This window comes from Euprymna scolopes, chromosome 42 (assembly GCF_053919585.1).
Source record: "Euprymna scolopes isolate OS-2025 chromosome 42, ASM5391958v1, whole genome shotgun sequence".
Lineage (NCBI taxonomy): Eukaryota > Metazoa > Mollusca > Cephalopoda > Sepiida > Sepiolidae > Euprymna > Euprymna scolopes.
The window spans coordinates 16,666,851-16,682,161 of record NC_136523.1 but is presented as its reverse complement, the minus strand read 5'-3'; the positions used below and the strand labels follow the sequence as shown (position 1 = coordinate 16,682,161).

The following is a 15,311-nucleotide window of genomic DNA, read 5'->3' as shown; positions in this document are numbered from 1 at the left end:
TTTTCTTCTGCTTTTGATTTTTTTGTATCCCTTCATTTTACCACCACCACTACGTTCAAATCCCAGAAGCATTAAGCATTTTAGTCCCCCCCCCCCCACTAGACCATGCCCCCACTCCATCTGACCTCACCCTCAATTCGTAAGGAAGCATTTGCCAAATGTTGCCGAGAGTGAAGGGTAATAAAGTAATTTTATGGGACCGAGTATCCTTATCTTCTCAGCTTTGATCTATAGATTTTCGACCCCCCCCCTCCAATGACAACTTTGTCATGATTCGGCCTAGTATCACAGTTTGGCATAATGGTAAGCCGCCCCGCCCCCCCCCCCCCACTCCAAACAGGCACATAGCAACTGGAACACAAAGGGCTACTATTTATGTCTAACAGCGAGATGTTTGTTCACATTACATTTAAACTTCTGCATTTTTGTGTTCAGTCAGGGAAGCAGGAAACAGGGAGGGAATTCCAAAGTCTAGCGGTCACATGGAAGAAACTATTAGAGTAAAAGATTTTCCGACATCTAAGGACTTAAACAGTGAACGTAGTTAAATATCTAGAGATTTATAAAGAATTGAAACCTGTAATTTAGTCCAGATTCAGTGATTGTATCGGAATCAGAAAAAAAAAAAAATTTCAAATCGGCCTATCAATAGTAATTTTCTAGCATAGTAGAGGGAGCCCACTTTCTTTGCAGCAAAATTGTTTGCTAATTAACTGAGTTGAAACCTTGGAGTCTTTAATGCCCCCTTGCTGAACACTAAATATTACAAAATAAAAATAAAGAGTAAGTGGTGTAATATTAGGAAAAAAAAGTATCCTCCCTTACATCTTGGTGTAGTAACTAATGAAAAAAAGGACCTTCAGGTCACCATTGACTATGGTTAACTTTTTTACTTTTGACCCCAATTTCATTGTTTAGATTCTAAAATATATCGTTATGTTCTTGGTAGGTACTCAACTGACCTTCAATCCCTGGTAACAATACTTAAATTATTAAAAAGGATGAACTGAATCATAAGCTCTTGGAAAGAAACTTTGTCTATGGAAATTCTGTTTTTAATGGTACATGTTCAAAACTTTATATATAAATCTTACCTGTCTGTTTAAATGTATGTATGAATGTATATATGTATATGTATGTCTTGCAAGAACTTTCAACAGAGGTGACGAATTTTCACGAGATTGGTATTATTTTGAGGCTTGACCTTTCGGACGACAAAGATCAAAAAAATTGGCCCAAAACATTAATTCCTTCACCCTCGGCTGGGCACTTTTGTACAGGGAGTATCGTTTTTTTTCGCTGACATTTTTTGCAAGTCCTTCAACCCTCGCATTCACAATGTCGCTTAAAAGGCATTATTTCGGCCGCTTGTGACATCACAACCACGTTAGGCACATCGGTAAGACCGTTTGTTTTTCTTCATCTCTTTTTTCCTCTGGTACATTACGATTCTGCTTACTACTCCTATCATTTTTTTTTTTTTTTTTTTTATGCTCAACCAACACCCTTACACCCACCTTCACTTTCTTTTCTGCCTTTGCGTCACGGGTTCGAGCCTGCCTTCCTACTGCAACTTTTTTTTGCTCAACACACACCTCCAAACAACCAGGCAATACTGCGCACCCAGGCTAATCTTGAAATAAACGGGATGTCAGGGGTCAACTCTTTTGTTGTATGTTCCGAAGATGCAAGTATAAGTCTTAGTACTAAGAAGAATTATGAGAAAGGGAGATAGTTTGAATATGACTGGATGTTCCCATCCTCCAATTTTGGGTCCTGGGTATGAGGCTCCATTTGAGGGATCGTGGTATTGCCCTTAGTTACCATTGCTCCCAGGTCCACTCTGGCCCAGAGTGGTAATATCTGGTGAATTTGTCAATATCAAATATGATAATGCTTAAGCAGGTGTTTCAGGTTAGAGAACCTATCTGTTATTTTTTCTGATGACTGCCAAAGAAGAAAGAAGATGCTTCAGTCTTAAATGTTTTGCTAATTCTTTCTAAGTAAAATTTGTTTAATTAAAGTTTTCATGAAAATTGTTTTTATAGTCTTTTAAAGAAAATTTAGTTTATAATTCCAGTGTGATTAAATTTAAATATTTAAGTACTGAAAGTTTTTACATTAGTGACTGTGCAGAGTGGGTTTGGTGCATTATTGTAGCAGAGAAAAGGTATGTCACTTATCTCGGCTATTGTGGTTGCTCTCTCTCCCTCTCTCTCTCTCTCTCTCCCCCCCCTCTGTTGTCTGCCATCTCTTTTATTAGCCCAGATGATCTCAACATTCCAGCATGCATTGTCTTGAAATGTGGATCAAATTTTTGTTTTTCCAGATGTTGCAAAGCTAATTAAAGCTGTTGAGGCCTTATCTATCCTGCACTTCAACTCGTACTCCATACTGCTCTCCTTGTTTATGGAGCTTCCTAAGTAGATGAAGCTGTCAACTATAACCATATTTTTTTTTTTTTTTTGGTTAATAAACACTTTTTTTCTTTTTTTGTTAGCATTTGAAATATATATGAACCGAAGCACACTATGGAGGGGAGGTGATACATGCAGATGGATTTCCACTCAAGTTGTTGGACAATATTGCTTCATGCTACTATAGCCAGAAATCAAAGTTCTTTGCCACCTTTCTGCCTGATAAGAGTAATAATTGATGGGCAATAAGTGATATTTTCGATTTTATTTTTATGAAATACTAAAGTTTTAAAATTTGGAGAAATTGGCTGGACGTTTTGCAAGACTTGGACAAATGGAAAGCAAGACTTAATGAAAGAAAATTATTCTTTGAAACTGAAATTCTTTATGATAAGGCACAACAGCTTGCATTGCCGTTGTGATACAAAGATAAGTGCCCACTAAATATTTAGGGTGCTCACAATCCTCGGTTATAAAGATAGAGAATGTAAATAGCGGCAATTTTTTTCTGTAGATAGTCCGAAAGTTGCCAACAGAATTTACGTAAAAATGTTAGAGTATGTTTTCCTTTCGAGTTGTTTTATTTTGTTTTTAAACTTGTCAGTCAGTGAACCCCCTCAGCAGTGCCTGGTGAGAGTAATAATTGGTGGGTAGAAATCAGAAGTTAATATTATCAAGGTTCCATTCCGGGCTCAACTTCAATGATCGCCCACATCACATTCTTAGATCATTCATGGGCATCTATGGCAACACTTCAAAGGCTGACAATGATCAAGATCTCTCTCTTTTTATCTTGAGCACGTGGTGAAATGGGGGGGAAAAAGGTGGCTGGTTAATTTTAATGCATCTAAAACTAAACTTTTCTCTGGCCACAATTGAAATGAATGGCTCTCATCTTTGCGAAGAACCATGTTTTGACAAGCTTCTTGGTCTGACCTTCACTCCTAACCTGAAATGGATCACCTACATCAAATTCATTGCCAAGACAGCTGGAAAAATCGTGGGATCATTCTATCGCTCCAGTAAATATCTCGCTGCCGATGCAATCCTCTACCTGTATAGGATTGGTTTTGTTTTACGGCATATCAACCCTTTTCAGGTTATTTAATGCCGAATCCAGTTATTTTGGAAATAGAATTCATGTTGCATCCAGTTATTTTGTAGAAGGTTTTTATTCTTCAAGCTCTTTGTATCTTCAATCGTTAGTTTGTAGTGTTTGGTTTGGTTTGGTTGTTTTATAGTGGATTTTATCATTTTTGTTCGCTGCCTTGCAGAACATGAATGAGTTTTGCAATGGAAGAGGGAAAAGAGTTACAGTATTAATGTTTGATACATTTTAAGTTAGGAAACTAGCCATGAAGTGGGGGGGGGGGGAGATAGAAAGAAAAAGAGGGAAAAAATGGGTTTTTTGTTTCGGTTTTACAGAACATAATTAAGTTTTATAAAAAGAAGAAGAAAAACAAAAAAAAAACATCAATGTTAGGTGCATTTCGTCTCAGGAAGCCAATATCTTTGGACAGCCTGATCTGGTAGAACCAGACCTGTATAAGAGCCAAGTACATCCTAGGATGAAGTACTGTTGCCACATCTTGATAGGTGGCTGTTTAAAGCATCTTCTTTTGCCTTATAAGAGTAATAGTCGATAGGCAGAAATCAGGGTTATGTTCCCGGTCCAACTCTCTCCTTGATCTTCATTAGCAATCTCCCAAATACATTCTTATATCATTTATGCAGACGACACTACCATCTATGGCAACACTTCTAAGGCTGGCAATGATCAAGATCTCTCTCTTCTGATCTTGAGCATGTGGTGCAATGGGGAAAAGGGTGGCTGGTTAATTTTAATGCATCTAAAAACAAGCCTTTCTCTTTCTATCATCAACACTCTGACCCCCACCTGGCCACAATTGAAATGAATGGCTGTCATCTTGGGGAGGCGACATGTTTTGACAGGCATCTCGTCTGAACTCCAATCTCTGGTCCCCTCTCGCCAATCTTTCACGAAAAACACGCGTCTAGCTGAATCCACTGTGAAACATTTCCCCCACTCTTTATCTGTGCCTAAATCAAAACATGGATTCCATGAACCAAGCTTCTTTCTTAGAACTGCACGCCTGTGGAACTCTGTTCCGTCTGCCTGCTTCCCACCGGACTACAACTTGGATGTGTTCAAGTCCAATGTTAACAAATTCCTAATGAATCGCCCCCTTAAGTAAACACTTCATCAAATCTCCACACTAACGTACTGTACTTGCAATAACCCTTATCCCTGAGTGGCTTCCGAGCCTTGATAAGTGGTGATCACTGTGTAAAAAAAAAAAAAAAAAAAAAAGCATCTGGGTCTGACCTTCAATCCTGATCTGAAATGGAGCACATAGATCAAATTTATTGCCAAGACAGCTAGAAAAATGGTTCGCTCATTCTACCATTCCAGTCCATATTTCACTGCCGATGCATTCCTCTACCTGTATAAGAGCCAAGCACATCCTAGGATGGAGTACTGTTGGCACATCTGGACAGGAACTGTTCAGAACATCCTCTTCTGCCTCAACAGGGTACCAAATCGACTGTTGAACCCCATCAAAGAATATTAGTGCCGGAAATCAGAGGGTTTTGGTATCTACTCAAATCTGCTAGAATGATTGTGATAAAGGCAGATTGTGTAACGCTATTGTCCCCCCCCTCCCAAGTGTTAGAAAGCAAAGGAGAAAAAGAAATATAATAAAATAGGAAATAGGGTTGGTGAAAAGACAGTAGATAGGAAGTTGTTCACCGAGTTAGACAAAAGAAGGTTGACATGGGATTGTTGATGAGAGTGCGGTACTGACGATAACAAAAGGACTGAACAGTGGATGTAGATATTAGTGATGGGACGATTTCAATAGTTTTCCTGATTACGATATAATTACAAATTCCGATTCTTATGAATCTCTAATTATGTAACTATAGTGTTCTTATTTTTTTCCCTAATTATCTTTAAAAAAAAAAAAAAAAAGCAAGAAATAACGACCTACCTGTTTTACCTTTCTGTTTTATTCTTGTAATGTTTTTTAAATGAAAAAAAAAAAAATAAACAAGTATCTTTTTTTTCAACCATTTTTTTTTTTTTTTTGTAACAGCAAAATAGAACAAAACTAACAAGATAGCCAATTCTTTTGTGTTTTTAATATTTTTTGTTTAACAAAAACATTAAAATATAATAAAATCACCAATGTATATTTTGACTAAAAAGAAAAATAATTTCTCTTGTGTTTCAGCTACAGTACAAATAGATGAAAGCAGTGTTGCAGTACAAAGCTGCTAGAACAATTGCGTTAGGAAGCAGGGAAGAAAGAGAAATATAACAAAAGAAACAGGAAATAGGGTTGGTGAAAATACAGTAGATAGGAAGTTGGGTTATCTTTCAGATGCAAGGTTCATTGTTTACTTGCGGTTTTAACGATGTAAGATTCCGTTGTACGGGAGACCAAATCGGCCAAAATGTCTATGATGTTTTTATTGGCGCTTTTCTTCGTATTTTAATAACATTTTTTTGCACCATTTACAAGTTCTTTTTACAAATAATTTTTTTAATACTGTAATAGTAAAATAAAGATACATTTATTAATTACACGGAAAAAGTATCTCGTAATGTTTTCACACGAGATTTTTTTCCCGTTGATTTCTCTTTTTTTTTTTAAATATTAAAATTGATTTACTATTTAAAGTGATTTTAAAGCCTTTAACATGACGGAGTTTATAATGAAAACCAAATTACCGTTAAAATTAAAATAATCTTTATTAGAAATTTGTAACAAAATAACAAAATTATAAGATTAAAATTGAGAACTTTTAATTAAATAACGTGAACATTTTATAATGAGTGTTTTCATGAAATGTATTTTTAAAATCACTTTAAATAGTAAATCAATTTTAATATTTAAAAAAAGAGAGAAATCAACAGGAAAAAAATCTCGTGTGAAAACATTACGAGATACTTTTTCCGTATAATTAATAAATGTATCTTTATTTTACTATTACAGTATTAAAAAAATTATTTGTAAAAAGAACTTGTAAATGGTGCAAAAAAATGTTATTAAAATACGAAGAAAAGCGCCAATAAAAACATCATAGACATTTTGGCCGATTTGGTCTTCCGTACAACGGAATCTTACATCGTTAAAACCGCAAGTAAACAATGAACCTTGCATCTGAAAGATAACCGGAAGTTGTTCACTGGGGTAGACAAAAGAATGTTGACATGGGATTGTTGATCAGGGTTTTACATTTTTTCAGCACAGTAAGACAAGAGGGAGTGATGAATTAGGCGAAAGGTACTAAAAGCTTTACGGATAAAGACGGTAAAAAGAGAAGAGGAAAAGAAAGAGACATAAAGATACGGCTCGCTCGTAAGAGAAGGAGCGATATATTTTTTTTTTTATAAAGATATTACACATAATTTCACTTTTATTTAAATTTATATGACCAGGTACCAATAACTGAATGGTGGAGTTTTTTTTTTTTTTTTTTTTTTTTACATAGGCATCACCACATTATCAAGGCCCAGAGGCCACTCGAGGATAAGGGTTAAAGAGTGTACAGTAGAAATTGGACAATATAGTAATCATTAGTAATGAAAATTTGGTAAATTTGATAACTTATATGGAACGGCTCATCAAGAACTTATTTACGTTAGACTTGAAGACAACCATATATTGCAGTCAGCCGGAAAGCAGGAAAACGGAAGACAATTCCACAGGCATGCAGTTCTAAGAAAGAAACTTTGTTCATGGAATCTATGTTTAGGTTTCGGCACAGATAAAGAGTGGGGGAATTATTGATAGTGTTTTCAGCTAGACAAGTGTTTCTTGTGAAAGTTTGGCGAGGGGGGACCATAGATTGAAGCTCAGTCGAACACTTTCCATGAAAATAACGATACATCAGAGAAAAACTCGCAACATCTCTTCTGTGAGATAGAGGTTGGTGGAGTGGTTCTGGTTGTGCTTTTAAGGGGGTTGGTTAGACACTGATTGAAAAGTGACTGGGGTTTATGGTGAATTACATTTTATTTCATAAGAGCTGATACTTCTGTTTTCGTGTATGCGGTACTGACGATAACAAAAGGACTGAGCAATGGATGTAGATATGTTCAGAGTTGGTTTGTGGGTACTTTGCGGATCTCAAAAAGTAGGTAGTGTTTGTCCTATCCTTCTTTAAGAGCCTTGAAAGAAAAAGTATAGACCTGTGTTTTGTCCCAAGAAACTCGGAGCGGTAAATCTGCTAGAATGATTGTGGTAAAGGAGGCAGATTATGTGATATTATCACCCCCGCCTCACGCTTAACAATTTTCCTTCACAACCAAACCAATCACCATGAATAAATATTTGAAAATCTAAAGAATTGTGAGTATTAAGAAAATTTTTTTTAAAGTCTTATGCTCACAATTCCTGGAGATCTGTAGCAGCTGATGGAAGACATGGAAATTTGGAGAGGGAGAGTCACATTGGTCCGGGCAAGGAGACCGACCAGATAGATACATATAAAACTTTTACCAAATAACTGGATTTGGCGTTAAATAACCTGAAAGGGGTTGATACACTGTAAAACAAAACAAGCAAACTAAACACCATGAATAAATATTAAAAAAAAAACTTTTATTCACACCAAACAGGGCACATCGCCAGAGGTGCACTGTAATTACAGGTTAGGTTTGTAGGGTGCATTGTAAGTGGGGAGTTGCACAGCAAAATTTTTGTTCACATTACATTTAAATTGCTGTAGGGTCATGGAAACGAGGGTGGGTTTGGCAGGAAAATAATTCCCAAGACAAGTAACCTGAGGGGGGAAAAATTGGGGTGGAATTTCGCTGCTTGCTTGTATACAAGTGCATTAAGAATATAATTTTTTCGAGATTCACCATTTATCAAGGTTCGGAGACTACTCGAGGATAACGATTAATGAGTGTTAGGTAGACTGTAAAACAACACCAGTAATGGTGGAACTTGGCTAGTGCTTAATTATTTAAGAGGATTGCTCAACAAGAACTTATTTACATTGGGCTTCAAAACGACTGTTATAGTCAGCTGGGAAGCAGCCCCATGGTATTGTGTTATATTGAATTGAAAGCCATGTTTAATTTTAGAAGAGTTTCCAATGGATAGCCAATCTGTATAAGTCCTGAGACAAAAAATAAAATCCTTGTGTGCGGATGAATTCATAAAGATTCAGTATTTCTATGCATTTTCTTTTTACACATTTTTTTACCCATGATATTAAAGACACAAGTTCATTTCCTAAGAATTCAGCTATTGCCTTTGTCGGAGATATTTTTCCTCAGCCTTCAAAATCAACAGAGTTTAGACCTTTCTTTTAATGACGTTCTTCCTGTTAAATGCGGTATAAAGCTGGCCCTGTGCAGTTCTAGGAGGTCCACCCACTAGACATTGCCTACTGTCTTTGAGAAAAGGTTAATTTATTTGCTAATCGTGCCGGAGGTAAATCTACTGGGGAGATCAAACGGGGCAGCTCAGGCAACTTTGTTAGGATCAGAGTGTTCGTCCTCAGGAGCACTGACTTTTTACTCTCACTTTCCACGCCGTGTGTCACATTTTTCGCTGTGGGAGCAAAATAAATGCCTTCAGCCATTATTTTTGATATGTGTGTGCGTGTTCGATTTTTCCGTGTGTTCTTCCAAAAAGAGTAGGTTTTGACCGTGAAATCTAGTAAATATTTGCCGTCGTCTTATTGGATGTGGGGAGGAAGAGGCTGCTGTGGTTCTTTCAATGGTAAAAGGTTATATGCTCGCAATGGCAGATATGGTTTTCATTTTGATCCGAAGAAATCACCAAAACCTTTCATATTGCGCTTTTCATTTTGATAGGAAGAACCAACCGTTCCTCTTGCACTATATTCCTTTCTGGCAAATGTTCTGTGGGTTTTGATGAACGAGAAATACTGCACCCCTTCTCTCTTTCTCTCTCTATATTGTCTCCCCTCTTTCTTGTTCTATCCCTACTAATCTCGCCCCCCCCCCCGTATTCTGCTCTCTCATTTCTCCACCCTTTTTTGTTTTGTTTTGTTTTACTTATTCCTATGTTTCTTGCCCTCCCGACCCTCTGTTTCTGACTCTCTCTCCCTCTCTCTGTTACTTGCTCTCTCTCTCCCTCTCTCTGTTACTTGCTCTCTCTCTCCCTCTCTCTGTTACTTGCTCTCTCTCTACCTCTCTCTGTTACTTGCTCTCTCTCTCCCTCTCTCTGTTACTTGCTCTCTCTCTCCCTCTCTCTGTTACTTGCTCTCTCTCTCCCTCTCTCTGTTACTTGCTCTCTCTCTCCCTCTCTCTGTTACTTGCTCTCTCTCTCCCTCTCTCTGTTACTTGCTCTCTCTCTCCCTCTCTCTGTTACTTGCTCTCTCTCTCCCTCTCTCTGTTACTTGCTCTCTCTCTCCCTCTCTCTGTTACTTGCTCTCTCTCTCCCTCTCTCTGTTACTTGCTCTCTCTCTGTTACTTGCTCTCTCTCCCTCTCTCTGTTACTTGCTCTCTCTCTCCCTCTCTGTCCTTTCTCTCTCTCTCTCCCTCTCTGTCCTTTCTCTCTCTCGCTCCCTCTCTGTCCTTTCTCTCGCTCCCTCTCTGTCCTTTCTCTCGCTCCCTCTCTGTCCTTTCTCTCGCTCTCTCTCTGTCCTTTCTCTTGCTCTCTCTCTGTCTTTTCTCTTGCCCTCTCTCCCTCTCTGTTCTTTCTCTTGCTCTCTCTCTCTCTCTCTCTCTTTTCACTTCCTCTCTCTCTTTGTCTTTTCACTTCCTCTCTCTCTTTGTCTTTTCACTTCCTCTCTCTCTCTCTCTCTCTCTCTCTCTCCTTCCTCCTCCTCGCTCTGTCCATTATTTTCTTACCCCCCCCTACATTCCCTTCTCTCTGCCCCTTTCATTTCCTTTCATCTGCGTCCCTCATTTACTTTCTCTACGACTCTTTTTTTTTCTTCTCTCGACCCCTCTCTTTTCCTTTTCACTTCCCCTTTTTCTTTCCCTCTCTATTTACCCCCACTTTCTTCCAACCCTTTTCACATGCATCTTTCTCGCTTCTCCCTTTCTTTCGTCATCCCCTCCATTCACTTCAATTTCCTCTCCTCATACCGCATGCACAACACAACAAACAAAAAATGCCTACCCAAGCCTCCAAATTATGACTTTCCTACCCCTCCAATCTTGTTTTTGCACTTCCTTCTTTCTCTCTTCTCTTTAAAACTATCGTAGACTCTTGAAAATTCAGTATGTTATTGCTATACATCTTATGAGATGACTGGCCAATTTTTAGGATTTCAGGTTCAAATGAACAGCTACAGCAGGAATTGGAATGCACCTTTCTAAAGTTTGATTGTCGTAGCTGGTGAATTTCAAAAATCCAATCTGGACGTGAGGACTATTTAGAAGAACGATCCAAAATAAAATTATGTTTTAAACTTGGAAAAATGCCACAGAAACGTATGGAAGGCTTTAGACTATCTTGCATGAATCGATCATCAGTTTCTGAATTGCATAGGAGATTCAAGAAAGGCAGGGAATCTGTGAGGGATGATGAGAGATGTGGGAAGAGAAAGGAAGTCAGAACACCAGAGTTGATTGGCCAAATAAAGAATTTAATTGATAAGGACTATCGTGTGTCTATAGAAACAATAAGTGCATAGTTTGATGTCAGTGTGGGAACTGTACACACAATTATTCGCAAGGAACTGAAGATATGAAAGATTTGCGCAATGTTTGTCCCAAGGGTGCTCCATCTTTGTCACAGACTATTTGACCAAGATGAGCATCAAGACAATTCCTCACCCTCCCCTATAGTCTTGACCTTTTTGTGACTTTTTGTTATTCCCTAAACTCAAGGGAAACCTAAGAGGCTTTCGTTATGAGATAATTGAGGAAATGAAAGAGGCTGTGACAAGGGTCATTGACACGCTCACACAAGAGGACTTCTACAGGGCCTACCAGAAGTTGTTGGAACGGTACAACAAGTGCATTGCAGCTGGAGGAGATTACTTTGAAGGGGACTAAAGTTTCATGCGTGTACTGTCTATAAACGTGGTCATATGGAAAAAGTCTGGAAACTTATTGAAGGCACCTCGTAGACGCTTTTTTGATTTTAAATTCTAAAAATCCGACCAGATAATTTTATATGTTAGACTGAAAATAAGTAACATTCTGTATATCGCTCTACTTTTGGGGACGTTCCTGCTGATTCTATCAAGAAAAATGTATTCAGTGGTCTGTGATGATTTTCTTTTTTCCATTTTTTTTTCTTTTTTTTTTTTTTTATCTTGTAGGATTGCCAAGAATTTCCAAGATTTTCTTAACCCAAAATTCATGAATAATAAATGTAATAAGTTGTGCACAAATATGACGTTTTGCAATTTTCTCTTTTTGTTTTTTAGATAAAGATTAATCATTTAGATTGAATTACTTCAACTACTATTCTCATCTTTATATATCACTGGCCTGGGTGCCCGGCGTTGCCCGGGTGTTTGGAGGTGTGTGTTGAGCAAAAAAAAAAAAGTGGTAGTAGGCAGGCAGATTCGAACCCGTACCGTGAAGGAGGAAAAGAATGTGAAAAAAAAAATAAGACGTCTTTGCTGTTACGACCACCACCAAACCGGAAGTGACAAATGATTAAATTAAGGCTAGTCAATCGAAAAGAGGGGGTAACTTTCAAAAATATCGGCAAAAAAAAAGAGACATTTCCCTGTAGAAAAGTGCCTAGTTGACAGTGAAGGAATTAATGTTTTTAGCCAATTTTCCAATATTTATCATCCGAAGGGTCAAGGTCCAAGGTCCAAAATGATACTGATCTCCAGAAAATCTGTCACCTTTGTCGAAAGTTTTAGGCAGACATACATACATTTAAACAGACAGGTGAGATTTATATTATATACTAGCAGGGAAACCGACGTTGCTCAGGATTGAATGATGATCAACGACTATTTCACACTCTTATATTTTTATTGTCATCGAAATCCGTGAAATCACCCCGAACGAAACTTCACATGCCTCCTGATAAGGCCATTTATAGCAAAATATATCGGACTTGAAACAACAATAAAAGTAAATAAAATGATTTTATTATTTCTGACACTTTAAAGTTTTTAAATTTTAGTTTTTGTTGTTGAAGGTGTGTTCGTCAGTTGCAGTCAGCTTATCTCTATTTACTAACTCCCTCTTGATGTAGATAGTCCAAAGCATGATCTGTTTTTAATTGTGTCAAAATTGTAACTCTCCTCAACTTGAGTGTCGTCAACCGTCACAAATCCAAGACTGTCCACAAACTGCTCCTCACTGTTGTAAAACTCATTACCAATCCTGAAACTAACTCTAAATATATCTCGGGTCCTTTTCTCCTTGTTTATTGACACATCTTAATTCACAACTCTACCTTAGCTTTCTTTTGTGTGCCTTGTTGAACAATTTGCTATTTATTATTTTTTCGCCACTCTCATTTCCTATACATTTGTTCAGCCGATAAACCTATTTTCCTTTCCTTTTGTCATACTTTTTCTCTTTACTTCCCTACTTCCCAACAATTGAGGGGGGGTGCTGATAGCATCACAATGTGATCTTCATGTAATCCTTTTGAGACGACCACAACTGTTATTAATAAAGCTACATAACCGGGGGTTGAATAAATAATTTTTTTAATATTGTACCAACATATGGAGACATTGACATAATCTTATATGATGCCGTGACCAGGATGCATATGTTAGATAACAACTGTTAAAGGAATATACTACATGACTAGTGTTCAATAAATAATATGTATAAAATGAATTTCTACCTCCCAAGAATCTGTCAGTATACAAAAAAGGCGTTTTGCTGGCTCAACTTGCTGACCCCCTGAGAATCTAAGATAATTTTATTTGGTGCTGTGACCAGGATGTACTTTTTGAGATAACCACAACTGTTAATAGCAAAGATAATGCTACATAGCTGAACAGTAATTGTTATTTTTACTTTTCTGAATTGCAGATAACCACCACGGAAATTTTAGCGGACCTGGGATGCCACACCCTTCCTCCTTTTACACAGGCGTTATTACCGAAGACTCAGGCAGGAAGGTTGGTTTCTTGGATTTTTTTTGTCTCTTACTTTCGTCTCTCGGAGATAGCTGAAGGGCAGGTGGGACACAGGAGCTTCCAGAAGTGTGTACGTCCTCTTGCATACAACATCTGGAATTCCTAAATTGTCACCCACCTAGCACTAGCCTGAGTTAAACTTGCTTAACTTTGGTGATTTAATGTGAACTGGTGTGTCAACATAATTATGCTGTATTGCAAAAGGGATGAAAAAGGGGTTGGATTCCTTTGTGGAATTCAGATACTTTCGAATTTTGTGAAATTTTAATTGTACACATTAAAATCTAATTTCACTTTTTAAAATATATAATTCCGTTAATTTTTTTAAGTATATTTCAGGGTTTTTTTTATATATATTTCAGTTTTTTTTTTTTTTAATATATTTCAGTTTTTTTGTTTTTTTAATAAATTTAGTTTTTTTGTTTTTCTTACTATATTTCAGTTTTTTTTAAGAATATATTTCAGTTTTTTTGGGGTATTTTTAATATATTTCAGTTTTTTGGGGTTTTTTTTTAAAATATGTTTCAGTTTTTTGTTTTTCTGTATATGTCAGTTCCTTTAAAGTATTTAATAGTGTAATATTTTGGGACCCTACGTCAAGAAGTAGAGATTAGGTTAGCTAGTATCGGTTACTGTTTAATATAACCAGGATGGTAACTGTCTTTGGTAATTTCAAGAATAACATCTCCTTTTCAAAAAGAAAACAAACCAAAAGAATATTATAAAAAAAAGGTGAAAATGCAGTAAGTTCATATTTACTGATTTATATATTGGATGATTTAAAAAAATTAAATAGATATACTAAGATTTCTAATCCTTATAAGATCTTTGTTTTTTCTGTTTTTGTTCATATGTCACGTCATTCCAACATCCCGGTATTCTACATTGCTAACAGACTTATGCGCTTACATATCTGTGTAGCAGTAATGCTTCAAGCAAACTATTTTTTCTTTTTTATTTTAAGTTTTATTGACCCTGACTAATCAATATGGATTTATGTTTTGATGGCTGCCTATGTTTGACATACATCTTAGTTTGGAGGGAGGGAGGAGTCGATCATTCTATTACTCTAGAAAGTACCTGAGTCCAGATGCAGATAAATGTAATCGACTATCTATAGAAGAGTCAAGTATGCCCAAAGATAAAATGCTGCTACCTTATCTGGGGAGGTACAGTCACATACTTTCTAGGGAGGTGCTCCCCAGAAAGTACCTGACACGTGGTGCAATCCTCAACCTATATGAATCAGATCGTCCCTATTGTTTGTATCTCTCTTGTGTCCCTATTGTTTGTATCTCTCTTGTGTCCCTATTGCTTGTATCTCTCTTGTGTCCCTATTGCTTGTATCTCTCTTGTGTCCCTATTGTTTGTATCTTTCTTGTGTCCCTATTGTTTGTATCTCTCTTGTGTCCCTATTGTTTGTATCTCTCTTGTGTCCCTATTGTTTGTATCTCTCTTGTGTCCCTATTGCTTGTATCTCTCTTGTGTCCCTATTGTTTGTATCTCTCTTGTGTCTCTATTGCTTGCATCTCTCTTGTGTCCCTATTGCTTGTATCTCTCTTGTGTCCCTATTGCTTGTATCTCTCTTGTGTCCCTATTGCTTGTATCTCTCTTGTGTCCCTATTGCTTGTATCTCTCTTGTGTCCCTATTGCTTGTATCTTTCTTGTGTCCCTATTGCTTGTATGTTTCTTGTGTCCCTATTGCTTGTATCTTTCTTGTGTCCCTATTGCTTGTATCTTTCTTGTGTCCCTATTGCTTGTATCTTTCTTGTGTCCTTATTGTTTGTATCTTTCTTGTGTTCCTAT

At 37.1% G+C, this 15,311-nt stretch overlaps 1 protein-coding gene across 2 annotated transcripts in view; it reads left to right on the top strand.

Moving 5' to 3' along the window:
• The window catches only part of LOC145266939 (uncharacterized), a 558,464-nt gene that overhangs the window by 115,970 nt on the left and 427,183 nt on the right, over window positions 1–15,311 (top strand). For both annotated transcript variants that reach the window (XM_080122755.1, XM_080122756.1), the window contains exon 2: window positions 13,399–13,487. In XM_080122755.1, coding sequence (XP_079978881.1) covers window positions 13,399–13,487 — 89 coding nt within the window. The remainder of the gene's footprint in view (window positions 1–13,398; window positions 13,488–15,311) is intronic.